At 46.7% G+C, this 26,198-nt stretch overlaps 1 protein-coding gene across 6 annotated transcripts; it reads left to right on the forward strand.

Moving 5' to 3' along the window:
* The first annotated feature begins 912 nt into the window (after window positions 1-912).
* Mtmr4 (myotubularin related protein 4) lies at window positions 913-26,158 on the forward strand. 6 transcript variants are annotated; one of them, XM_027426321.2, is made up of 19 exons: window positions 913-1,558; window positions 2,978-3,016; window positions 6,838-6,927; window positions 7,244-7,360; window positions 8,098-8,180; window positions 9,808-9,968; window positions 10,084-10,180; window positions 10,369-10,482; window positions 11,970-12,166; window positions 12,356-12,484; window positions 12,975-13,086; window positions 13,529-13,724; window positions 13,953-14,138; window positions 14,217-14,387; window positions 14,533-14,687; window positions 20,510-21,911; window positions 23,264-23,374; window positions 23,616-23,704; window positions 23,932-24,109. In XM_027426321.2, exons 2-19 carry the CDS (start codon window positions 3,014-3,016, stop codon window positions 24,107-24,109), a joined length of 3,591 nt encoding a protein of 1,196 aa, XP_027282122.1. In that variant the 5' UTR covers window positions 913-1,558; window positions 2,978-3,013. The 6 variants fall into 6 exon arrangements, with proteins under 6 accessions (XP_027282122.1, XP_027282121.1, XP_027282119.1 ...); XM_027426320.2 differs by lacking the exon at window positions 913-1,558 and adding an exon at window positions 1,641-1,658; XM_027426318.2 differs by lacking the exon at window positions 913-1,558 and adding an exon at window positions 1,746-1,830.
* Window positions 26,159-26,198: the final 40 nt, after the last annotated feature.

Genomic DNA, 26,198 nt, shown 5'->3' on the forward strand with positions numbered 1-26,198 from the left:
TTTGAGTGTCTCTATCTTTATCAGCTCCCGTTTTGTTGTTTTTTTACTGTGCATTAGAGTCAACGTGTCAGATCCCCTGGAACTGGAATTACAGACAGTTGTGAGCTGCCATGTGGGTTCTGGGAATTGAACCGGGGTCTTCTGAAAGAGCAGCCAGTGCTGTTAACCACGGAGTCATCTCTTCAGCCCCCTGAGTCCGTTTGAAGGCTGATGATACTGGTTTGTGGTTTTTAGTAGGAAACAAAGTGGGGAGAGTTCCCCCTTCCCTTATAGAGTTCACTCTACTTACAACACAGCTTTCCCTATCATTCTTATCGACCATTTCTATTCTGCCTCCATTATCTGGGCCCCAAGCCTCCATGTTTCCCACATACAATACTTTCATTTTGTAGCTGCCCTTGGGAAAACAAGGTATTAACTACATGGCAACCTCCACCTTCCTGTTTTCCCCCAGATTTGGATAGATATGCAGAATTAAGCTCTAAATTCCAGGAAGCTTTTGGTAGAGCACTGAACAAAACACTGTTAAATGCCGGGACAGAAAAAACAAAAACCAAAACACTTCACTGTCCCCAAGGATTTCAGACCCTGGTTCCAGATCCTGGGGCTGAAACAGTGAACCCAGGAGAGGTTTCTGTGACTTAACTGTACTAAAAGGTCCAGTGCTTCATAAACTAAGACATGTGAGGACACTAGCCTGATACCCAAGTGCTCAGACCAGACTCCGGGACTATCTGTTGAGAATCGGAATCATTTTCCATTTCTGTTTGGTTAGTAGTAGCGCGGGTCACGGAGACCTCCAGCGGTCACCCTCCGTCCTGTGGCTGGCTCCCGGTGGCTTGGGAGTCTTGTCACTCCACCCCTTCCTTTTGCAGACTAGGAAGCTGCAGCTAGCTAATGGCAGTCAGACCCACTTTTCCTCTCTCGGCTGAGAGATCATTACTCAGGCCTGGCGGCCAATATAGGCCTCGAAGGACGGACGGCAAGGTCGGTAGTCGATAAAAATCGAAGAACCTGTCCAGACACGCGGGGGAAACGCCAGCGCCGTCAACGCGAGAGCTCTTTATTCCTAGACGTCTAGAAGGGCCTTTCAAGTTTTGCTTTTCCATAGCTTCAGCGGTCCACAAACCCAGCTCTTCTCTTTCGCGGACCATCGGCCGGGGGATGAAAAACAAGGGATTAATGGAGCTGAAGGAGGAGTGGGAAGGGACATAGAATGAAATCTAGTCCTTCCCCTTTCCCGGCCGACATGCTTTTCTCCCATTCTTGCGTTACCGGAGCGAAACAGAAACAACTGGATTAAAAGGCAGAGCCACCGGGAAGTCATTCGAGAACTACCCCGGGGACTCGGTCGTCACCGGAAGTGACCTCAAACCTTCCCTGCATTGTCCCGCCCTCCAGTTGCGCTACCAGTAGGCGACGGGGCCGCCGTACTTCCTGTCCCCGGAGCCGTAGTCTGCAACCCCTCTTACTCCTCTCCCATTGGCTGCCATAGGGACGCGCTGTGATTTCCTATTGGTCGCGTCTGTCCTCTGGCGCCAAAGCCGCCTCCCTCCAGGTACTGTCTGGTCTCTGGGTGCCGGATAGGTTACGGGCTGAGAGGGCGTCTGCCCACTGGACCAGTGAGCGGCGTGGAGAGTGAGGGCGGCGGCTGCGTGGTAAGGCAGGGCGGAACTTCGTGTGGCCATTGGCCAGGGCGGGTACAGGCTAGAGTTACGATTGGTTGGGGAGAAGAGACCGTGGTGGGGTTCGAGCTGCGCGGCCTCAGCAGCTGCGGGAGACGGAAGTGGTGAGAGCGCGGCTTTGGAGGGTCGGGCGGACGCTGCCTGGGTGAGTCACTGTACCCCGTGCACTGCCAGCTTGGGAGCCACAACGACCAAGTCCTGCCCGGCCCTCACCGGCTCTCTTTGAGTCCCGCCCTCTGTCATTTGGGGCTCCGCCTCCGAGCCTTTAGCCCCGCCCCTAGAACCTGGGCACCTGGCATCTCCTGCCAACCTGGCCCGTCCCCCTACCCCAACACCAGATTCCCTAATTGAGGAAACCTTGGGCCTCCTAGGCCTGGTCCTTATCTCTCCCTTCCTCTCTCCGTTTTTCAGGCTGCGTGCCAGTGAGCCGTGAGGCAGCACCTCCGGCTGGCCGCTTGCGGGCTCCCCCGTGAGGGAGGGAGGGAAGATTGGTAGGATCACAATGGAGGCTTTAATCGCTGTAGCCTCCTGTGGGACTCTGCTGCCTACCCCACCCCCCACCCCCGCCCCCCCGCATATCAAACATGAAGGAGTGTCAGTGAAACTCAGGCCTGGCTCCTTAAGTGGGCCTAGGAGGCCTTAACTTGAAATACTTGTTAATTCGACCCATTTGACAGATGTTGACTCTGTGGCCGGGCTGGCCTGACTCTGCTCTTGTAGTGTGGACTCCTCCCTATAACCTTCATCTACTTGGTCTCAAGTATGCTCAGCAGGACCGGGCCAACCCTGCTGCTCTTTTATGACAGGTCGTGGTCCTCTCCCTCTTGTCCTCTGCTCTGGACTCTGCCCCCAGTAACAGGTCAGGTGGGTGCTACTACTAGACTCAGAGAATGGCGGAACAGCCCTGTGGATTCATGCCCCTACCAGGGCCAAAAGTGAGTCCCAGTTGGGCAGTTTTTGCCTCTTCAGAGTTGGCATTTCTTCTCTTTTGTAAAGAGCAGGGTTGGAGTGCTCTGCGTATGGGTGTGGAATTAGAACGATTATGTTCTGTGGAGTAAATGTGGATGATACTTACTCCTGTTCCTGGATTTTAGTGATGGACTTCACACTGCACGGGATCGACTTGTTACTTCTCCCATTGCCTGATTGGTGTGGTGCCTTGTTGAGAGGCCGGGTCCTCTGTGACAGGAAAATGAGTTGTAGAGGAGGAGTTCAGGGGTAAACCTGTGACATTTGTTGATTCCACAGTGATGTTAATGGTGCATTTTACTCTTGTGTTCTGTCTCCTTTAGTGACAAGCAGGCTACTAGGACCCTCGCCAAGGTAGAATGGTGAGTACTCCTATTTCCTCATACCACTGTGTATAATCTGAGTCTGTCTCTGGGAAGCTGCCCCACCTCTCTTGGCCCTAGTGCTCCAGGGTACTCTGTTATCTTCCTAAACATGTTCACCCAACCTGATAAATTGTTTCTTTCTTTTTTTTTTTTTCTTTTTTGGTGATGGGTGTTGTTTTGAGACAGATTCTTGCTATAAAGCCTTGGCTAGCCTGGTACTAGAAATGTAGCCCATGCTGGCCTTGAACTTGTGGCAGGCCTTCTGTCTTCCATCTCCTAAGTGCTAGTACTACGGGTGAAGGCAGTGTTGGGCCTTGCGAATGATAACACTTAGCTATGTATCTAGCTTATGGTTTCTTAGGATTGAAAAAAAAATAGGAAATAGACAGCACTGGGCTCAGTAACTTATAGTTCTTCTCTGTTATGTGTTTTGTCATGCCTTCCCCATACTAACAAACTACTATATCTCCTCTTGCTTTTCTTGGGTCTCTGGTTAAAACTCTCCATATCCCAGTTTAAAAAAAAAAAAAAGTTTTTCTTAAGGTTCCTGAACTCAGGGCATGGTGGCATAGGCTTTTAACACTAGCACTTGGGAGCAGAGTCGGGTGAATCTCTGTGAATTCAAGGACAGCCAGGTCTATGTAGTTAGTTCTAGGACTATGTAGAAAGACCCCCAAGTCTTAAACAAACAAAAAAACAAAACAAAACAAAAGAATCAGATCCCTGGTGACTATCATGAATATGTTGTTGATGCTGTGCCAGACTGACTCCACCCAAATTGTAGGCCTTACCCAGCTCCCAGGTGCTGTCTATTAAGCTCCTACAGATGACAGCTTACTGAATATCTTCTAGGACAGCATTCTGAAGAGGACTAGAATATCATTGTAGGTGGTGCATAACAACCCTGAGAAATTCTCAAATTGAGGGAATTTCTTAATTCCCAAGAGCTAGGACTCCAGCAGTAAGATGAGGAAGAGGTGTGGGCAACCTTTTCCAGACAAGATTCACCCTTTGGCAGCATCTCTTCAGTTTCTTTCAGGGGTCACAGGTTAATGAATTCAGTTAGTCCAGGCTCTTTTCAGAAAGCCTACTACTGATCTCACTCCTCAACCGATAGCTCAGGGTCAGCCCCACCTACTTAACTAGCACTACCTCGGAATACCTTAGGGGAATTTCACTCTTTCTCTCCCTTGAGCCTAAACACTCACCAGTGAAACTGGATGGGGGTTTATTTCGTGTAGGGTAATGTTTGACACTGCTCAGCATTATTGTACTTTAAAAAAGTGCCACCAGATTTTTCTGTTCATCCCGGTCGCCAACCCCCCCAACCCCCCAAAGAAAGCCCTCGTTTCTGAAAGTTACCAGGTACAGGAAGTTGCAGAGTTCTAGCAAGCTCCTTCTGTTACTTTTGGAAACACTAAGCCCTTATCACTGACTACTCCTTCTTCCTTGGCTCACTACTGCCCAACTCCATTCATTCTTTCTACTCCTGGCTTTTGAGTTTTGTTTTTCTATAGCAACAGTGGCTCATAATCCCAGTTCTTCTCTCAGACGAAGAAGTTCTTCCAGGAGGATTTTCTTTTCCATTGTCCAGGGCATGTGAGGACCATGAAATAAAAAAATTAAAAAACAAAAAACAAAAAACAAAAAAACGGTTTCCCTTACAGAGATGGGAAATAGCCACTAAGATAACACCAGACCAATATTCTTTTTAGAGGACAGAGGAGTTTAGTGAAAGCAGGATAGTGGAAGAGGCCAATGAACCGAGCATAGGTTCAGAGGGAAAGAAGGAAGGCTTGGGGCTGCAAAGAACATGGATGGGCTCCATCTTGGGATCCGCAGCAATCATAGAGGGAGCTCTGAGAGGAGGGAAGAAGGTGGGAAATATTGTGTGACAAGGGTGTAGGGTAGCACACCTGGAAAAATGGGAAATGAAAAGGTGTGGGAGGACTCGCTTCCCCTTTCTGAGCCATCCCAGGGCGGTTCCTTGACCCACCCTAGAATGTCCCTAGAGGTCCGGGGCGGGTGGGGGGGGGCGGACGCGGACTGGGGGGCTACAAGGGAGGAGCCAGGGCGGCGGGCAGGGCCCTGAGAGCCGCTCCGCCTCCGCCTCCCCGGCGACGTCCTGGTCGCTCCTGTCCCTGGACTCCCCTCCCTTCTGCGTTCTTGTCGGAGGGCGGAGCCGGGCCCGCTCCATTGTGGAGAGGAGGGGAGAGGCGCGCGGGAGCAGAGGCTGGGTCCTGGCGCCAGGGCGCTTGCTTCTGGCCGCGGCTGCATCAGGCGGGCCCTGCAGCCGGGATGCAGCGGACGCCCGGGGCTGGCGGGCAGCGCAGCGGCTCCGGGGACATGTGCCCTGGCCCAGACAGCCCGCGACCATGAGCCTGACCGCCCGCGTCTCCTGCTCCATGCTTAGCTGCTTCGTAAGTGTCAGGCCTGTCCTGCCAAGGCCTGGGGTGAGGGTTGAGGGACGCTCAAAGCATGCTGTACCCACAGCTATGCCCAAGGACCCCCGCACGACCCCAACCAACCCTTAGGGGCAGGGGAGACAGGTTAGCTCCTTTCTCTCTCAGACTTGCTTCAAGAAAGCGGGTACTGGGGATTGTAGAAGGCCAGGGATAAAAATTCTGTGATTCTTTCTGGCTCTGCAGCCACTGCCCTTGACTGCAGATTTTCAGGCCCCGCCCTGCAGGGGTACATCCCATTACCTCCTCCTCTCCATCTTGGTCCCACCCGCTACATCCTTGCTTGGGGGATGTAGGATGTGCCTAGTAGGCTGTGTGGGATGTTAGGGGGCTGAACGAGGAGCTTGGATGTTTGTGAGCTGTCTCTAGGTCTCCAGTCCCCTCCCCCTCACTCACTCCATCGTTCACCTGACATACCAGCCTTTTCTCCTTGACTGTGCCCCAGACAGCCTCTCTTCTCCATCTTTCCTGCCTCTGCAGGGTTCTGTATCTCTGAATCATCCCCAGTCTTCCCCTCCTCCCCTCTGGCTAATGCTCCTTCCCAGCTTCCCCCATCTGTCCTCTCAGATGTCGTGTACCCCCCAGCTCCCCCCCCCCCCCCCGTAGGTGTCTGCCAGGCCTCCTCTCCCCTGGCTGTCCTTGGGTCTCCTGCTTCCTCCCTGAGCGTGGATTCCCTCTTTTCCTCTCCCTTGGTAATTGGGAGCAGAGTGACTTCTGCTTGCTATGGGTATTCCTTAGGAGTTCCCCTCAGATCAGCAGGCGGGGCGGGTTGCTTGGCACTTGGCAGGTAGTGGGGGCTTTTCAGCAGCACAGAGCCCAGTGTGAAGATAAGCTCAGCTCCAAAACACATCTTCCTTTTTGAAGGCATTCACAAAGGCCCTCTAGAGGCATGGGACTGAATCCCCCACAACCTCCTCCTTTGTCTCCACCCACCAGGTTGATGCCTGAGTGGCCAGAGTGGCCTGGTTTCCCTTCTCTCTCCAACTAGCTACCACACCTGGCTCCTGTTCCTCAGGTGTCTCTCTCTCAGTCCTTGTCTTATTTTGACATGAGTCTGACTTGTTCCAACCCTCATCCCCCCCCCCCACAGTTTTTGCAATGTTGGTTCTAAGGCGAAGCCTCTTTAAATTGTGTAGATCCCCAGCTCCTCCTTGGCTAACCTCATGTTTCCCTGAGTACACCTCTATGTCACCCTGCCTCCAGCCAAGCCCGGCCTCCTTTCCCTCCTCTAGGAACCAGAGCCTTTAGATCTATGATGAGGAGGGTGTCTCTAGGTTTGTTGGTAGAGGAGGAAAGTGAATGAGCCTCAGGAGCCAGGTGGGGTCTGGCAACTCCAAGGTTCTGGCCTCCCTGCAGGGTGAAGAGGGGCCTCCCAGCCTGGAGTACATCCAAGCCAAGGATCTGTTCCCCCCCAAGGAACTTGTGAAGGAGGAAGAGAATCTTCAGGTAAGGAAGAACAGGAGGCTCAGGGCAGATGGGCTTCCTGCCCAGTTAGTGCTCTAGACTCCCAAATCTTCAGAGGACCTACCAGAACTCTGGCTTCCTCCTTCTAGGCCTCTGAAGGGAGAGGGTGTGTGCATTGTTGGAGCCTTTACCCTCAGAGGAGAGGCAGTTTTCCTGGACAGCTGATGACTAATGTTCTGACTTTCGACTCTTCTTCATTATCCACACTTTTCTGATCGGTTCCTAGAGAACAGGGGCTGCAGAGAAAAACAAGGGAGAGGCTTGATTCTGGGCTAAGAGTTTCTCTGACCTTTGACAGGTACCCTTCACAGTGCTACAGGGTGAGGGAGTGGAATTCCTGGGCCGGGCAGCTGATGCCCTCATTGCCATCTCCAACTACCGGCTGCATATCAAGTTCAAAGACTCTGTCATCAACGTAAGTTCTCATCTTGCTTCCCTTACACTAAAGTGGTGTGCTTCAAAGTGGCATTGTTCCAGTTCTCTACCTGATTACGTCTCTAAAAACAGTTAGTACTCCCTTCTCTCTGCCTTTTGTATTTCATGCTTCATTCCTCTGTGTACAGGTTTGTGTGTCTCTCTTCCCCTCTTTCTTTTATCCTGTTTGGGCCCTACCTCCTTTAAAGATTTATTTTTTATTTTATGTTTATTTGTGATTACCTGCATGCCTGTATGTATGCGTTCCCTGTGTGTGCCTTGTGCCCGAGGAGACCAGATGAGGGTATCAAACTGGAGTTACAGGAGGTTGTGAGCAATTGTGTCAGTGCTGGGAAGTAAACCCAGGTTGGTCCTCTGTAAGAGCAGCAAGTGCTAACCACTGAGCTACCTCTCCAGCTCCCTGTGTAGGCTTTTAGAAGAGTATGGTAACAGTGGCATTATCAGAAGAACATAGACTTTGGAACCAGGCAAATTTGGCCTTTTATCTTGCACGGCCACTTCTGTGTCACCTTGGACAAGGGATGATGTCCTCCTTACCGAATAAAATCACCTGCCTTTAGGATTATTATGGTATTAACTGGTTACATGTGTGAAGTACTTGGCATAGTTACCAGGCCTTAAACAGACCCTCCGCAGATTCTGGCTTCCTTCTTTCCATTGGTGTGTCACCTTCCAGGCTAGGGTGTATTTGAACCTCACTTTGCTGTTCCACTGCAGGTGCCCCTCCGGATGATTGACAGTGTGGAAAGTCGTGATATGTTTCAGTTGCACATTGCCTGCAAGGACTCCAAAGTGGTGAGGTGAGCACAATGGGGCCTCATTCACGTTCTCTGACCTAGTCTTGTGAAGACCTGTCTACTGTAGGGTATCTTTGGAGCAAGAGAGGAAAGATGCCACTTCACTTTCCCTATTGGAGGAAAAGGTGACAATTCCGTTCCCTGTTCTTAGTTGGAAGGTCAACTTGCTAACCCATTCTGTCATGACCTGAAATAAAATGAGGATGCTATTTAGCCAATGGAGCCATCGTGGAGGATTATTTGAGTCATGCATGTGAGCACCTGGGTCAGCGTCTGGCACAGAGCTTTCATTTTAGTAACAGTCTGTGATACACAGTTTAGGTACTGCAGATGCAGCAAAGAACTCATAAACATTCTTGCCCTAAAGATCTATATTCTAGCAGGGAGGCACTAACAATAAACAAGTGAAATACCTTAAATAGTGATAAATGTAAAATTAAAAATAAAACAAGGGAGGTTTTAGCAGGCTATAGCTTTAAACAAGTTAGCGGCGAAAGTTGCGTAGATAACGTGTGTTTGAGTCAGGCCCTGAGGAGAGTGACTGAGCAGGTACGTGAGGAAAAGGTATGCCAAAGGGCGAGTGGAGTGCAAAGGTTCTGCAGCGGGCGTGTCCCCATGCCTGCACATCAGAGGACTGGTGAGGCACTAGTGTGGCTGGAAGCAGCTCATATGGGTGAGGGTAGCGGGGTATAAGGCATAAGGGCAAGGGCAGAGGCTGCAGTGACTGGGGTTGGCTTTGACTTTGAGGGAACTGAGAAATCCTGGGTGGGTTTTGAGCAAAGGGGCAATGCGATTTATGGACTTCTTTTGGCTGTTAGATTGACATCCAGTAGAAGAAAAGGGGGACAGAAACCAAGGCTGAGTGATTAGTTAGGAAGCTGTTACAGTTGACTCAGGTGAGAGGCGATGGTGCCCTGCCTAGGGTGGTTTCTGCTGGCTGTGCTCTGAAGGTTGAGATGACAGGACTTGCTGTAAGTTGGCTATGAGAGAAAAGGTGGACTGGGCTGATGCAGGATTGAGAAGGAAGCCCAGGTGAGGGCCCGCTGTGTGCTGAGGTCTCTGGCAGACTCATGAGAAAACCCATATTGCTTTTTCTAACTATGAAAACTAAAGTTGCTTAAGGCAAACTTAACATGGAGTGTGCTGCTCAGAACCTCCTACTCTGTCCTCCAGGTACATTTGGAGTCGAGAGGAAAGGCTTCCTGGTGTGGAGTAGGCTGGGGGAGGCTTCAGGGAAGCGGTGGGACTGAACCTCTTTTAAAACTTCAGTAGGTGTGGCTAGGCAGAGGAGACATTAAGCAAAGGAGAAAGAATAAGGAGATAAGAATGCTGAGAGCAGGACTTGTGCCTCATGGGGAGGTACCACTGGCTGGTAGGGTGTCCATATTCTGGTCTGGTATGAGACATGGAAAGGCCCCATCAGAGAGAACAAGTGTGTGTCTAAACATAGAGAATTGTCATAAGAGACAACTTCTCTTATGTGTTGACTTCCTTGCCCCCAGGGTCAGTGTTCCCTCACCTGCTTTGCAGCTTTCTTTCTTCACAGTCTTTGTGACCATGTGTTTGACTCTTGGTCCCATGGCATGTCTACCCTTTGCCTCATCCAAGCCTGTGGCTTCTTGCCTGGCAGGTGCCACTTCTCCACTTTCAAGCAGTGCCAAGAGTGGCTCTCACGGCTAAGCCGGGCCACAGCAAGACCTGCCAAGCCCGAGGATCTCTTTGCCTTTGCCTACCATGCCTGGTGCCTGGGGCTGACTGAGGAGGATCAGCATACCCACCTGTGTCAGCCAGGTGAGGCCAGGCTGTTTTCCTGGGGAGTCTGCTTCTTAGCCCACGATTATCATCCCTCCACCACCCCTGGATCTTGGTGCTCTGGGAAGCTGACAGGCTGGGGGATGTGTTGCAGGAGAGCACATCCGATGTCGACAGGAGGCAGAGCTCGCCAGGATGGGTTTTGACCTGCAGAACGTCTGGAGAGTCTCACATATCAACAGCAATTACAAGTGAGGGTGCAGGGCTTGGGTCTAAAACAGTCCATACCTGAACTTTGTTGTTTAGATTAAATGTAGTGGATATACCTTCCGGGTCCATGAGGGAGGAGGGCTTAAATTGCCACTATTGTCTCAAAGCTTTTCCCTGGAATTGTTATTCCATATTTAGATCAAGACACCCTCCCTGCATCTTTTCTCAGGCTGTGCCCTAGTTACCCCCAGAAGCTGCTGGTTCCTGTGTGGATCACAGATAAAGAGCTGGAGAATGTGGCTTCCTTCCGATCTTGGAAACGCATCCCTGTTGTCGTGTACAGGTGAGGCAGTATGGAACAGGAAGTAGGAGGCCACTTCTGATGTGGCTAGGAATCAAAACCTGTGGTTTGCCAGGTGTGGTGGCACACACCTTTAATCCCAACATCAGAGGCAGGGGGATTCTCTGAGTTCGAGGCCAGCCTGGTCTAAAAAGTATAGACAGGACTGTTAAACAGAGAAACCCTGCCTTAAAAAAACCAAAAGGAAACAAAACAAAAACAGGTTTGGGGCAGTCAGTGGAGAGGAATTGGCACCTTGTTGGGAAATGACTAAATTATTTTAAAATAAGAACTTTCAGGGACAGAGAGATGGTTCAGTGGTTAAGAGCACTTGCTTTTGCAGAGGACCTGGGTTCAGTTCTCAGCACCCATGGCAGATCACAACCATCTGTAACTCCAGGGGATGTGACACCATCTGGCTTCCATAGGCACACACTTGGTACATATACGTATGTTCCTGCAAAACATTGATTCACATAAAAATAAACAAAAATAGCACACCTTTAATCCCAGCACTGGGGAGGCAAAGGGAAGCCGATCTCTATGAGTTCGGAGCCAGCCTAATCTACAAATCAAGTTCCAGGACAACCAGGGCTGATACACAGAGAAACTGTCTTGAAAAGCCAAAATAAAGGAAAAAAAAAAAAAAAAAAAAAGCAAACAAAAAAACAGAAATAAATCTTTACAAAAAAAAAAAAAGAACTTTAGGCACAATTTCAGATTTTTTTTTCCACCAAATTTAGGGAAATTGGTTTTTGTTTGTCGGTTTGGGGATTTTTTTCCTCCCCTTAGTGTGTATGTAAAATACTGCATTTACTAAAAGGTTGGCAAGCTGGTCTGAAGACCAAATCAGACTTATACCTTATTTTATGAGGTTAGGATTTTTCCTTTTTTAAAAACGTGGTCTCACTGGGTGTCCAAGTGCCTTTTTATTAGCCATTCTCTTGCTTTCTCCAAAGTGCTGCAGTTACAGGTATGTGTTGGCATATCTTGTTTTGGCTGCTCCTTTAGTGGAGAGTTGTCCGATTCCTGCGTCAGAATGTAAGTGAACAGCCTGGCACTTTGGAGGGAGAGGCAGCTGGATCCATGTGAATTTGAAACCAGCTTGGTCTACCCAGTGCTCCAGGCCAGCCAGGGCTACATAATGAGATCCTGTCTCAACAAATAAAAGTAGGCTGAGATATAGGCAGTAACCATGAGGTTCAGAATGGTATATATTTTTAACTCAGGCTTGTTCTCTTGGTGCATATTTGAACCTGGAGCAGGTGCTATGCAAGTTTGATGAGTCAAGGTCACAATGGGAATACGGGAGGCATTTCAGAAAAACGTGCTCTAGAGATGTTAAGGCTTTTGGTTGCTGTTTTCATGACCTGAATATGCTGGTAGCCTGTGCTGGCTCTGGAGACCTTGGTCTGGCCCTATGAGGTCTCTGCGGTAAGCTTCTGGAGGCTTAGAATACAAGGGCATTATGGTTTCTTCTGTTTTGTCAGACACCTGCGCAATGGGGCTGCTATTGCCCGCTGCAGCCAGCCTGAGATCAGCTGGTGGGGCTGGCGCAATGCTGATGATGAATACCTGGTCACGTCCATTGCCAAAGCCTGCGCCTTAGACCCGGGGACAAGGGCCAGTGGGGCCTCCCTCAGCACTGGGACTAATGATGCCAGTGAAGCATGTGACACTGATTTCGGTAAGGCATGGGTGCTGCTAGTCTCCCCAGTTCTAGGCCCCTATGAGCCTCCGAGTCCCTGCCATTTGGGAAGAGGAGGTCTGAAGGGTCTGAAAAGACTGTTCCTTTCTTCTGAGCTGGAGTGCCCCAAGGCTAGGATGACACTGAGTGGCTGGCTGAGCCTAAGTTGTCTTCTTGCTGTGTATTTAGATTCATCTCTGACTGCGTGCTCTGGGGTGGAAAGTACAGCAGCCCCTCAAAAACTGCTGATTCTGGATGCACGGTCCTACACAGCAGCAGTGGCTAACCGGGCCAAGGGTGGAGGCTGTGAATGTGAAGGTATTGTGACCCCTTAGTGTCTTCAGTCACTGCTCTGGGGCAGCTTTGGTGAGAAAAGGGGGTTGAGGGCAACTTGAGTATTTGAAAGAATGGGACCCATCTGCTTGGATCCAGGGCTCTGCCACCTACTAGCCATGATTGTAAAGAAGTGTCAGTTACCTTATAAGTTTTATCATCTATAAACTGAGGATGATTCACACCTTGTCAGAATGATTAGCTTAGACAGAGAAGATTGTTGGCTCAGAGCATCTACATTTGTGGAGAATTTGTATCGTTATCCTTATGGACATTATAGTTACTGTTTGAGTAGTGGTAATTGAGCTTCCAGAGGAAATTCAGAGGCAATTCAGAATTAAGAATATGTTTACTATGTTGCCATTCTGGAATGTTCTGTCATGCCAGGGGAGCTCTGTCCAGTGGGACTGCTCTTGTCTTGAGTGGCTGTTTCCAGGACAGGGGTGTATGCTCTACTTTCCTCTCCCATCTGCAGAGTACTATCCTAACTGTGAGGTTGTGTTTATGGGAATGGCCAACATCCATGCCATCCGGAACAGCTTCCAGTACCTCCGGGCCGTGTGTAGCCAGATGCCAGATCCCAGCAAGTAGGTGTTCCCTTTGAGATTCCACTGCCCTTCTAGTCTCACCCTTAGGGAGTTGAGGGGGGATGGGAAGTTTGAAGTTACATGGACTCCAGTGTCTGAGTGGGGGTCAAGTGCAGTGCACCACTTCCAAGAGAACTTTTTCCACTCCTTGAGTGACATTGGAGTAGATCCTTGTCCTACCAAAGAAAATAGAGAACTGGGGAGAAATGTGGCTAAATAGGCATGTGATACTTCACAATTCCTCTTTCGAGTCTAAGAACTTCTTACGTCTCCGTCTCGTTTCCCTGTCTTCCTGCCAGATATCTCTTGGCAGAAAGGTCAGGGTTAGATTTCTTGGTTTCAGCCCTTGATGGGGTTTTTGTTGGGTAGAGCAGCTGAGGAGGCAAAGAAGTTGTGGTAGCCTCCAACCTTGGTGATTCTGTTTCTCTCTGCTCTTGCACAGCTGGTTGTCGGCACTGGAGAGTACCAAATGGCTGCAGCACTTGTCAGTGATGCTAAAAGCGGCGGTGCTGGTAGCTAATACAGTAGATCGGGAAGGCCGGCCCGTGCTGGTGCACTGCTCTGATGGCTGGGACCGTACGCCACAGATTGTAGCCCTGGCCAAAATATTGCTGGACCCATATTACAGGACCCTGGAGGTACTGAGAAGGGATTGGGAAGAACAAAGGAAATGAGGGAAGAGGGATGGTGTCAGGCTTTCTGGAAGTGTGTTGGGAATGTTTCAGTAGATGACATTGGTGCCTTTGAGTCCGCTCCCAGGGTTTGACTTCTTTATGGCTGCCAGCTCCCAGTTTTGGATGGTCCCCTGGAAAGCTGGACCCCAGCCCTTCCAGAGTTGCCTTGTGCTGAGACTGACCATTTTACAGGGCTTCCAAGTGTTAGTGGAGTCTGATTGGCTGGATTTTGGGCACAAGTTTGGAGATCGCTGTGGCCATCAGGAAAATGCAGAGGACCAAAATGAACAGTGTCCTGTGTTCCTCCAGTGGCTTGATTCTGTTCATCAGCTGCTTAAACAATTCCCTTGCCTGTTTGAATTCAATGAAGCATTTCTGGTAAGTCCTTAAGCCTGTGGCCAGGGTTGGAGAATTGTATCCTGAGGCTCTCAGGTTCACGCTGTCTGGGCTTCCTAGGTAAAACTGGTGCAACACACATACTCCTGTCTCTATGGCACATTCCTGGCCAACAATCCCTGTGAGCGAGAAAAGCGGAACATCTACAAGCGGACCTGCTCTGTGTGGGCACTCCTGCGAGCTGGCAACAAGAACTTTCATAACTTCCTCTATACACCTGGTTCGGACATGGTAAGGTTGAGCCTTTTTCCTGCTGGAAACCCTATTGGGAGAAGAAAGGAGACTGAGTTGGTGAAAAGAAATGTAGAGCCAAATGTTCAGGGAAGGAAAACAGACAAGGGCTCTATAAAACACTAACATTGGGCTGCTTCCCTAGGTCCTGCATCCTGTGTGTCATGTCCGGGCCCTGCACCTCTGGACAGCTGTTTACCTGCCTGCATCATCTCCATGCACACTTGGAGAGGAAAATATGGATCTTTACCTTTCTCCCGTGGCTCAGAGCCAGGAATTTTGTGGTCGTTCTCTGGATAGGTAAGAAATCCTTCTTGGTTTCCCCTGTCTTCACAAGGAAAGCAATAATTACTTCTTACTCTATTTCACATCAAACTTCTCTTTCTCTTCCTTCCTTCCTTCCTTCCTTCCTTCCTTCCTTCCTTCCTTCCTTCCTTCTTCCTTTCTTTTGTTTTGTTTTTCCAAGACAGGGTTTCTTTGTATAGCCTTGGCTGTCCTAGAACTAGCTCTGTAGCTGGTCTCGGAACTCACATATCTGCCTGCCTCTGCCTCTGCCTCTGCCTCTGTCTCCCGAGTGCTGGGAATTACACTATAAGGCTACCTCAAAGTTTCCTATTTTTGTTTACATTTATTTATTGGTGTGTGTGTGCTTGTATGCTTGCACATGTCATGGCATGCATGTGGAGGTCAGAGGACAACTTCCAGGAGTTGGTTCTCTCTCCAACCAGTATGAGTTTTGGGAATTGTACTTAGGTCATTAGGCTCATTCCCACTGAGCCACCTCACTATCCCATGTTCTTTTTAATGAGCTATTTATAAACAACTTCTTGAGTCATTTAAGGCAGAAACTTGCTCCAAGACTCAAGGGCTAGGCTGGAATACACTATTTTTAAGGTCTTCACTAAGTTGTTTGCCTTCTTTTTGGGTGCCACTGTCACCTGATGTGACATACCCAAGCAGGGGAGAGGAGAATGAAAGAGAAAGAACTATTCACACGAGGGCTTGTGGGAATGCTGCTGATTTTTGTTCACTGATACACAGTGTAGAGAAATTGTTCTCAGAAGCAACCTTGGCTTTATCCAACATTAACTTGTAGAACTTTCTCGCTCACAGAGAAAGAGGGTAGATTTTTCTCTATCATTTAAAGGCCAGATTTAAATCGGGCCACTAAAGTTCTCTTCTGGATGAACATTTGGGGGTAAGAGACTTGGTGACTTCTTCAATTACACTAGTACTCCATGATACTTTTTTTTTTTTTTTTAAATATTGTCAAACATTATAAAAGAAAATGAAGTCTCCCTCCTAGTTCTTTTCCTCACAGGTGTATACTGTTAACACTTGTTGGTGTATATCCAGATGTTTATCTCTTTAAAAACATCACACATACCTCAGGCCCTTAGGTGCAAGCTCTCCTGGCTCTCTAGGAAAAGACTGAAGCAGCCACTTCTGCCTGTAAACACATTTGTTTTTAAAAACAACTCTCTAGTTTTTTTTAATACTGTTTTACAAAAGTTGTTCTCATTTTGTGTCAGGCTGTTATTCCATGACAACACATATAAAGTTACTTTTTAAAAAATTTCCTTCTTAATATTTTTTTGTAATACTGGACAGTAGTCAGTGTGCACACTAGGCAGATGTTCCACACTTAGTTACATCCCCAGCACTGCTTTATTTTTTCCATGGCTTTAGAGTAATCCAAAGTTGAGAATTATTTGTATACCCTCTCCACCCCTTTTTGATCATTTCAAGATCAAAGTTGTTGAGACAAGGCCTCACTATGTAGCCCTAGCTGGCCTAGAACTCACAGATCTTTCTGCTTCTGCCTCCTGAGTGTTAGGATTAAAGTCAAAGGTAATAGAAACACAAGTTAGTGTAGGCTATACTATAATTGTATAGTAGGCATTATAGTGCAGAGTTTATTCTATACATTTAAAAAATATATATTTTTAGCCAGGCAGTGATGGCATACACCTTTAATTCCAGCACTCAGGAGGCAGAGGCAGGTGGGTAGGTGAGTTTGAGGTCAGTCTGGTCTACAGAGTGAGTTCCAGGACGGCTAGGGCTGTTAGACAGAGAAACCCTGTCCTGAAAAACAAAAAAACAAACAAAAAATTATGTCATATCTATAGATGGTTTGCCTACATACATGTCTGTGTGTTGTGTGCATGCCTGATGCCCAAGAAGGTCAGAAGAGGTTATCAAATGCCTTAGAATTGAAGTTACAGGAGGTAGTAAGCCACGATGCAGGTGCTGGTAACCAAACCCAGGTCTTCCAAAAGAGCAGCAAGTGCTCTTAACCACTGAATCATCTCTCCATCTGCATTTTGATTTAGTTGTCAGTAGTAAGATAGCATAGGCAGTGATTATGACTTACTAGCAATGGTATATCTGGAGAATTTACCAATGAGCTTGGTAGGGGCACGAGGACTAGCCAGCTCTTCGATAGTGTAATTCATTTATAAAAAGCCTCTGGAGAAGAGAAATATATTTAGAAATATAATAGACACATTTTTAGACTGTGGGAATGGTTAAAAGTTGAGAATAAATGTGTAGAGTACAGAGGACCCAAAATTTCTTCAGAGTCAAAGACAGGTTTACAAGTCTCAAAGGTAAAAGATGAGGAGAATGTTCCTACCACCAGTAGCCAAGGAACAGTAGAGAAGACAAGCTAGTTTGCAGAGAGAGGAGATGCAGGGAGGATGGGATTGAAGTATCAGTTGATAGCACAGAGGAGGTTCATTACAAGACAGCCCAAGATGAAGGGAGTTGGATTTAGAGACTAACTGAAGTAAGGATTTAAGAGGAAATATTTCTGTAACAACTGTCCTTTGGTCGTACCTTTTCCCAGACCACAGTGTCTTCCTCCTGTATTTCTTCTTCTATTAAAGTCCAACAAATGGTTTTATACCTGGTTCAAGTTCTATGCTTTCTATATAGTCTTCCCCTCGCCATGTAGGCTGACTTAGCCCATTTCTCCTTCTAAGTCCTCAGGCATTATTGTCTATACCAGTGGTTTCAGCCTTCCTAATGCCACAGCCCTTTAAAAAACAGTTCCTTATGTTTTGGTGACCCCCAACCATAAAATCGTTTTCCTTGCTACTTCATAACTGATTTTTCTACTGTTACCATAATGTAAATATCTGTGTTTTCTGATGGTCTTGGGCAATGCCTCAAAAGGGTCGTTTGACCCCCTCTCCAAAAGGGATTGAGAACCACGGGTTGAGAACTGTTGGTCTAAGCCATCGTTATTATTTTAAATAATTTATTTACTTTTATTTCATTTGCATTGGTATTTTGCCTACTTGTATGTTTGTGTGAGGGTGTCAGATCTTGGAGTTAGAGACAGTTGTTAGCTGTTATGTGGGTTCTGGGAATTGAACCAGTGTCTTCTGGAAAAGCAGTCAGTGCTCTTAACCGCTGAGCCATCTTTCTAGTCCCATAAGCCATCATTATTGGTTAAACCTTTGGGCACGTGTGAATCAGCTATGAAGATTGGCACTGTTAATATTCGAATTTTAAAGGGTGCATGGGAGTCACACTCTTGTATGTAGTTGAAAGTTTATGTAATAAAAGATAAAGCAAGAAAAGACAAAGTCAGGGGGGGCTGGAGAGATGGCTCAGTGGTTAAGAGCACTGACTGTTCTTCCAGAGGTCCTGAGTTCAATTCCCAGCAACCACATGGTGGCTCACAACCACCTTGAATGAGATCTGGTGCCCTCTGCTGGCATGCAGGCAGAAGACTGTATAATAAATAAAATCTTTAAAAAAAAAAAAAAGACAAAGTCAGTTGTAACTTTTTAAAAGTACAATACGATGGTCTGGGCTGGGCATGTAGCTCAGTGGTAGAACATATACATAGGGCTATGCATTTAATTCCCAGCTCCACCAAAAATAAAAATAAAAACAAAAAAAGTATGTGTTTTGTGCGAGGGGTTGGGGGGTAGGATGGGGGGGTGGGGTGGCACTACAGTTATTTAGGCCTTACTCTTAGCCATCCTTAATTAGTAGGTTTTGGATGGACCTTGAAAGCAAGGTCTGTTGTATGCTATAATGTACATTTGGTTATTGACTTCTGTTGACCTTTAGCATCTTGCTAGTGGAAACCTAATGTGAACTTAAAGCATATTTGTTCACTTCTTTTTTTTGTTTGTTTGTTTCTTTTTTTGAGGGGAGGGTGGCTGTTCAAGACAGGGTTTCTTTGTCTAGCCTTGGCTGTCCTGCAACTAGCTCTGTAGACCAAGTAGGCCTTGAACTCTACCTCCTGAGTGCTGGGATTAAAAGTGTGTGACACCACACTTGGCTTGTTCATTTCTTAATTTGCCTGGTACTGTGCTAGGTGTTGGGTATTCACGTGAGATATAGGCCTGACCTCAAGGCACTTTGGTAGAAGAAGATAAACAGATGTAAGTGGATACCGTGCTTTAAAAGCCCCAAGTACCATGCTTTGATATTCGTGATTTGTTCAAATCACACTATGGATTTAAGATGCTGTCACTTTAATCTTTCTTCCACAAATGAGGGAACTGAGGCTCAGAGAAGTTAAGTTGAAAAGTTCCAAGGCTGAGGTTTGAGCCGTGGTTATGAGCTAGAGCTCTAGTACCATGTACAATGCAAAGTGCAGAGGCTTGTGCCTTGTGTTTATTTCTTGGCTCTGTGGATACAAAGACAGGAGGAGCCTTGAGGTTTGCTGGTTAGCCAGTCTAGCCAAATGGGCAAGCTTCAGGCTTAGTGAGAGACCTTGTCTCAAAAGATAAATTGAAAATTGATTGAGGAAGACTCCCAATGTTGACACATGCACACATAATGTACATGCTCACCTGCCACACACAAAATTGATCACAAGAATAAAATCAAATATGAAAATAGTCTATAGTATCAAAACTAAGTGCTTACAGTAGCTTGGCCTTTGGAGGATTTTCTGTGTGAGCTGATATGGCATCTGAAAAGAGCCCTATGAAGTGTATGTTTCCTGCACAATTTCCCTAAATTTTTATTGCTCAAAAGATGCAGTAAAATCAGGACAACCATTCTTGAAAATGCCTGTCACCATTTGGTGAATAGAAGTGCTTCTTGGGTTCTTTAAGTGATGTCTACTGGAAGTTTCCATGGGGTTCGGAAAGTTGGAAGGACACGCTGCTACTAAGTGTCGCAAAAATTTGTGTTGAGGAGTCATGCCTTCTTGATAAGTTTGTGATTAATAGTTTGTGTTGAGGAGTCATGCCTTCTTGATAAGTTTGTGATTAATAGTTTGTGTTGAGGAGTCATGCCTTCTTGATAAGTTTGTGATTAATAGTTTGTGTTGAGGAGTCATGCCTTCTTGATAAGTTTGTGATTAAATAATTTGTGGTTGGTTGCCTAAATTCTGAAGCCTTCTGGTATCTCTATTAAGGAATCCTGTAGAGGTGATAACCAAGTACCTGAGAGGTTAAACAATGCATTTTTTGGTAGTTAATCAATATGAGAGCCAATGTCTTTTAGCTTCAAAACCTGTAGTTTTTGTCTGTGATAGAGACAGTGAGATACTGGTTTGAGAGGTTTAGGTGTGGTATTGGCTGTGGTGGTGGATTTAGAATCATCAGAAGGCCTGAGGGTATGGTTTAGTGATAGAGCATGTGTTTTGCAAACACAAAGCCCTAAATTTAGTATCCAGTCCAGATTTTATTATAAGGGGGCGAGGTGCATTAGCATAGCAGGCAGTTGAAACTATCAAAGTGTTTGAGATGGCCCTGGGAGATTGTGTAGGTTGAGAATTTACAAGAGCTAGGGACAGATAAGCATCCCTTCTATTTCTTTGTTTGTTTTTTGAGACAGGGTTTCTCTGTGTAACTTTGGAGCCTGTCCTGGAACTCTCTTTGAAGACCAGGCTGGCCTTGAATTCACAGAGATCCACCTGCCTCCTGAATGCTGGGATTAAAGGCATGTGCTACCAATGCCTGGCTCAGATAAGCATTCTTGAAGATGAGTGTGTCTTAAGCTTTGTACAGAGTAGACCCCCAGCAGACTTGAGTTATTTATAATATTAAATGTCAACAATGATTTTGATACTGCTCTGATGACCTAATTGTGTACATTGGAAGTGTCTTCCATTTCCTAACCTGGAGGTTCTATGTTTGTCATTCCAGGTTACCTAAAACCAGATCCATGGATGATCTTCTTTCTGCATGTGACACAAGCAGTCCCCTCACTCGTACTTCCAGTGACCCTAACCTGAATAACCACTGTCAGGAGGTCAGAGTTAGTCTGGAGCCTTGGCACAGCAATCCTGAAGGAGCAGAGACAGGCTTTGTAGACTCTGGGGTGGGAGGTCCACAGCTCACTGTGGGAGAAGTGGGTCTTCCTCCTCCTCCTCCTCCTCCTCTGCCCAGCAGCCAGAAAGACTACTTGAGCTGTAAAGCTTTCAAGGGTCACAAAAGCTGTTCTCTTGGTTATAAATTACTCAATACTTCTGTGCCCTGGGAGACGAAGAGCAACACCTCTGAGATCAAAGTCCTGGAAGAGACTAAGACACTGGCCCCAGGCCCTCCAGCCCAAGAGGAGCAGAGGACTTCTGATGGCTTAGGGAAGCCACCTGAACAGTGCCCAGAAAAGGAAGCTGTCAGTGCATGCTCTAACGTTTCCAGCAAGTGTGATGGAGCCTGTGATTTTCCTGAGCCTTCCCAGGATTCCCTTCCAGGCACTCCCCAACAGGCCCATCTAGACTCCATGCAGGCTGTGCCCACATGGTGTACTGTCGACCACAGTCAGGGCAGCCTCTGCAACCCACCAAATGCTGCCAGCCAAACTCCACAAGAGCCAAATAGTGACCTCCTCCTCAGCCAAGATCCCCCAGGGTCTAAGGCAAGTATCTCCCACCAGGAACAGCCTAGTTTGGTGCCGGATCTGATCTACAAGAAGGAAGATGCTGGCAAGAGAGGAAGTAAGAATGGACAGATATTAGAAAATCCACGCTTTGGGAAAATGTCATTGGAGTTGGCACGAAAGCCAATTTCTCAGAGCCAGATCAGCGAGTTCTCATTTTTAGGGTCGAACTGGGATAGCTTCCAAGGGATTATGACTTCATTTCCGAGTGGGGAGACCACTCCTCGGCGATTGCTTGCTTATGGCTGTTGCAGCAAGAGGCCAAGCAATAAGCATATGCGAGCTGCAGGGCCCTGCTTTGGGGGCCAGTGGGCTCAAAGAGAAGGGATGAAGTCACCTGTTTGTTCTAGTCATTCCAGTGGACATTGTACAGGCCCGGGAGGAAAGAACAACCGGATGTGGTTATCCAGTCATCCAAAGCAAGTCTTCAGCACAAAGCCTTCTCTCCTGAGCTGCCCTTCTCCTGTGCCTCCTCTCTACCTGGATGACGATGGACTCCCCTTTCCCACGGATGTGATCCAGCATAGGTTACGGCAGATCGAAGCAGGGTACAAGCAAGAGGTAGAACAGCTACGTCGACAGGTTCGAGAGCTTCAGATGAGGTTAGACATCCGTCACTGCTGTGCCCCTCCAGCAGAACCACCCATGGACTATGAGGATGACTTTGTAAGTATTCACCACCTGTCCTTTCATCATCCCATCCATTCAGTAGTTACTTGTTGAGTACTGCCTTCTGTGTGCCACTGGGTTAGGCATTCCCTTCAGGATGAAAGACAAGTAAACAGTGATGTTCTGAGTGTTAGGATTGAGCAGGCACTGGGTATTATGGAGTAAAAAGGTCAAGGAAGGCTCTCCTGAGAAGACATTAGGCTGATTGCTGAAGAATGTGTGTTATTTAGCAAGGTAGTCAGTCGGTGAGAGGGAGAGTGCATGTTCAGAAGCATGGATGCATTAAGTGTTGGGTTGGTATGGCTTAACAAAGGCTGGGGTGTGTGTGGGCATGTGTGTGTACATTTGCATACACTTGTGTGCTGGGACTGAGATAGACAGGAAGTATAAATAAGCTAACACTAGAGAATTGATGGAGCATCAGCTTGAGTACTTTCTGATGAGCCAAGTGAGACCCAGAGTAGGTTAGTACATTTTATTGTTATTTTTATTTATTTATTTGAGACAGGGTTCCCCTGTGTAACTCTGCCTGTCCTGGAACTCAATTTGTAGACCAGGCTGGTCTTGATCTCCCTGAGATCGTCTTGCCTCTGTCTCCCAAGTGCTAGCGTTAAAGGCGTGTGCCACTATTCCTGGCTTGGCTGGGACATTTTAAAACAATTCAGGTGAGGGATAAAGAGAACCATCCAGGCTTTACTGTCCTGTCTGTCATAGATTCTGCTATTGTAGTCTTCAGAGAGCATCTAGGAGCTCCTTGCTGAATACATGGATAGTCCCCTTCCATCAGTTAAGGTGCTCCTAGTTGCTGCTGATAGAATAGACAGGACTAACAGCTTCTTACTGTCCAGGGTGATGCTTTAAATACTCAACCAACTTCTACTAATAAAGGCCAGATGGTAAACATTTTTAGGTTGTGTGGGCCAGTCAGTCTATAAGACAACTATTGTGTGGCCGTGGTAACACAAAAGCAGCCACAGAGAAATATGTAAATGAGTGAATATGGCTATGTTCCAGTAAAACTTGATTTATGAAAACAGAATAGATTTGACTTCTGGTTTGGCAACACTCAGCTTGGGTATAACAAGAAATAAAGTCTTTCTGTGCTGCGCTGTTTTATACTGGTTAACAGATGGTTCTGAGCCAGAATAAGATCAAATATCAGTGTTACCGCTTACCAGCTCTAGGTCTCTGTGGCTTAGTTTATTTTGTGCTGTGAGGATAATACTAATACAATTCACGATTACTGTGAGGGATTAAGTTTGTGCGTGTAGTACACTTAGAATAGAACCTGATGAATGTAAGTGCTGGTGTTGAAGGAAGTGACGCTGCTGTCTTTGCCTGTGCTGCAGACGTGTTTAAAGGAGTCAGACAGCAGTGACACCGAAGACTTTGGCTCTGATCACAGTGAAGACTGCCTTTCAGAAGCCAGCTGGGAGCCTGTTGATAAGAAGGAGACTGAGGTATGTGTAGGCAAATTTGTGGCAGGGACTTAATGCGAGCCAGTGAATTACTTTTCTCAGAGATGAGGATGCCTTTTGGCCTCAACTGCCATGCCCCAGATAAATATCATCCTTGTAGGCAAGTAATGGCCTGTCATAAAGACCATCCTGGCCGTTTTCGCCTGGGATACTTCCTGATTGCAATGTTGTTGTTCTGCTTTTTGGACATGGACCTGGAATTTTCCCTTGTGCCTTCTGGTAGGTGACTCGGTGGGTTCCAGACCATATGGCCTCACACTGCTATAACTGTGACTGTGAATTCTGGTTGGCCAAACGAAGACATCATTGCAGGTAAGTTGTTTTTGTTTTTGTTTTTTTGTTTTTGCATTTCATGGTTACTCATAATGTAGGGTTCTAAGTATAGAATGAAAGTAAATTAATTGAAATTGGAGATACGTTAATGGTATTTTTGTTTACCCCCAGGCTTTTTATTTATTCATGGGAACCCTTTTAGACTATGATTCATTCTCAGGACACTGATATTTCTGATTAGTTCCTCCCTCTTTGTACTTTGGCAGAAATTGTGGGAACGTATTTTGTGCTGGATGCTGCCACCTTAAGCTGCCCATTCCTGATCAGCAACTCTATGACCCAGTTCTTGTCTGTAACTCATGTTACGAACACATTCAAGTGTCTCGTGCCAGGGAACTCATGAGCCAGCACCTGAAGAAACCCATCGCTACGGCTTCCAGCTGAATGCCAGAGGAGATGACCTGTCCATTCTTAGCAGGTTTGAAGGGAGGAGGATCTGCTTCAGGTGTAGTCTGGAAGGTTCCTTGGTATGGCTCATGAACACAGAGCTCAAAGATACCGTCTTGAGAAATCCTCCTTGGTACCATGTGACTGGAGCAGAGGAATTTGAATTTGGCAGGAGATTTTCTTCTGGAGAGACCCTCACTTTGGGGTAATGGTCCTGATCCAGACCCAGAGTCTGGAAGCTTCACGCTGAGTTGGTGACTCCAGCTTCTCTCCTGGAGGTCACAAGATGATGATTTCATAAATAACTGCGTGGTGCAAAGTGCCCAAACAGCAATAGAAAGGCATACTCACAACCAAACTCCAAGTGATAATGAGACCCATCTCTCCTCCACCTTGAAAAGAGCAGATCATAGTATACAAGATAGGAATTCCCATCCTATTTGAGAAGAACTCTCTTCTGTACCTCTGCGCTCTGTGTCTGTGCATGAAGGCTCCGTCTTTTAGAGGCGCTCCCTCTAGTTGCATTAGTACTGTCCTCTGTGGAGTTTGCTTCAAAGACTGGTTTGGCAAATGGAGGTTTTAATGTATTTTTCACCTGGCTCATTGGCCAGCATCAGTGAATATTCAGTTTTTAGAGGGACAGTTCTAAGGATTAAGACATTTTTGGAAACAGGAAAACTCTGGTGATGTTTAGTCTTGGCGAATATCAGTTATTTTGAGCTGTGAAGGCAGTTGTCACTCTGTTCCGCAGTGGCTGCTCTTGAGGTGTGTGCGCACTGTGAAGAATGAGAAGGGAAAAGCAAAATTATCCTTGTGAAATTCTGCTGATTGTACCCTACCCTTTGCACCTGACTTTTCCTAGTTGTCCTGGTGCTAACACGGGAGCTACACCTTGATCCTCCCCTGGCATGAAAATAAAGCAAAGGATTTTGTTGTTCCACTGCCCACTTCCCCCATGTTGTCTTTCCCTTGGCTGCTGCCTCCTCTGGGTCACACTGCTTCTTATCCTGAACACTTGACACCTTGAGGGTAGAATATAGCATTTGGTTTTTACCTCCTAGCGTATGCTATTTGGTATGTGAGGGTTTCAGTACAAATGCTGCTGTCTATTTCTGTGCACTTAACAATGGAACCCAAACAGAAAGAAGAAAGCCTTGATACCAAAATTGGGAGTGATGATGTGTCCATTTGGACCAAACATTTTGTTTTGTTTTATTTTGATTTTGTTTTTCATCTTACTATGTACCAGTGGCACTTAACCAAAAGATACAGTAATATAGCCATGTACTGTGTTTGGGACAGGTACAGTCTCCTTGGCTTACAGTGAAAGCACTAGGACTCCCTACCCGTGTTTTCCTTAATTCATTCATGTAGAAAAGATAAAATGCTTACTCTGAGTTACAACTGCTACTGTCATGTTGCTTTCTAGAAAACACCTTTTTCATTCCGACTAACCAGAACCTGCATTTAGAACAGGAATCACTGTCCTGACCTTTTCTCCAGTTCTGCAGCAGAGCATCTGTGCCCCTTGTATATGTGCCATGGATGTAACCTAAAAAGTTTTGGCATATTTAGGTCAGCCTAGCAGATTTTTTTTTTTTCATTTAAATGGAGCTGAATAATGGAGATTTTGTCTGGGAAATTCCTAAGATCAATGAAAGAGTGACAAACTATTTTGTCTCTGATACATAAAAATATTTTAAGCATTTTCTCAATCATTAAAATTGACTGCCAGTCACGAGTGGCTTTTTAATTACCGACTTTCATTACACTTCACTCTGTTTTCAGGGGGATCGGTAACATTCTGGGAGACTGTATCTGTCCACTTTGTGTGACTGTTTTGAGGGACTGTCCCATCAGTGAACAAACTGCATGGCATTGGAGAGAGACTCTGGGCTTCTGGCCCAGCTGTGTTCATCCTTTCAGAGCTGTTGTGGGTGTAAGTGACATGATGTGGCCAAAAATCCAAACTGTGCAGTTGCGTTGTGACAAACATGCAATGTGCTGTAACAACTCAATACAGTTTAAATAAAATCTCTATATTAGTGCTGCTTTGTTGGGTCTTTTTATTTTTAGTTTATTGGCA

This window comes from Cricetulus griseus, chromosome 7, assembly GCF_003668045.3.
Source record: "Cricetulus griseus strain 17A/GY chromosome 7, alternate assembly CriGri-PICRH-1.0, whole genome shotgun sequence".
In the NCBI taxonomy this organism is placed as follows: Eukaryota; Metazoa; Chordata; class Mammalia; order Rodentia; family Cricetidae; genus Cricetulus; species Cricetulus griseus.

Bases quoted from the DNA above. Each gene is read 5' to 3' on its own strand.
- Mtmr4 (XM_027426316.2), top strand. From the start codon at position 5,395: ATGAGCCTGACCGCCCGCGTCTCCTGCTCCATGCTTAGCTGCTTC. The intron at 14,388-14,532 runs GTAAGGTTGAGC...CTGCTTCCCTAG, and splicing joins ATACACCTGGTTCGGACATG to GTCCTGCATCCTGTGTGTCA. The intron at 14,688-20,509 runs GTAAGAAATCCT...TTGTCATTCCAG, and splicing joins TGTGGTCGTTCTCTGGATAG to GTTACCTAAAACCAGATCCA.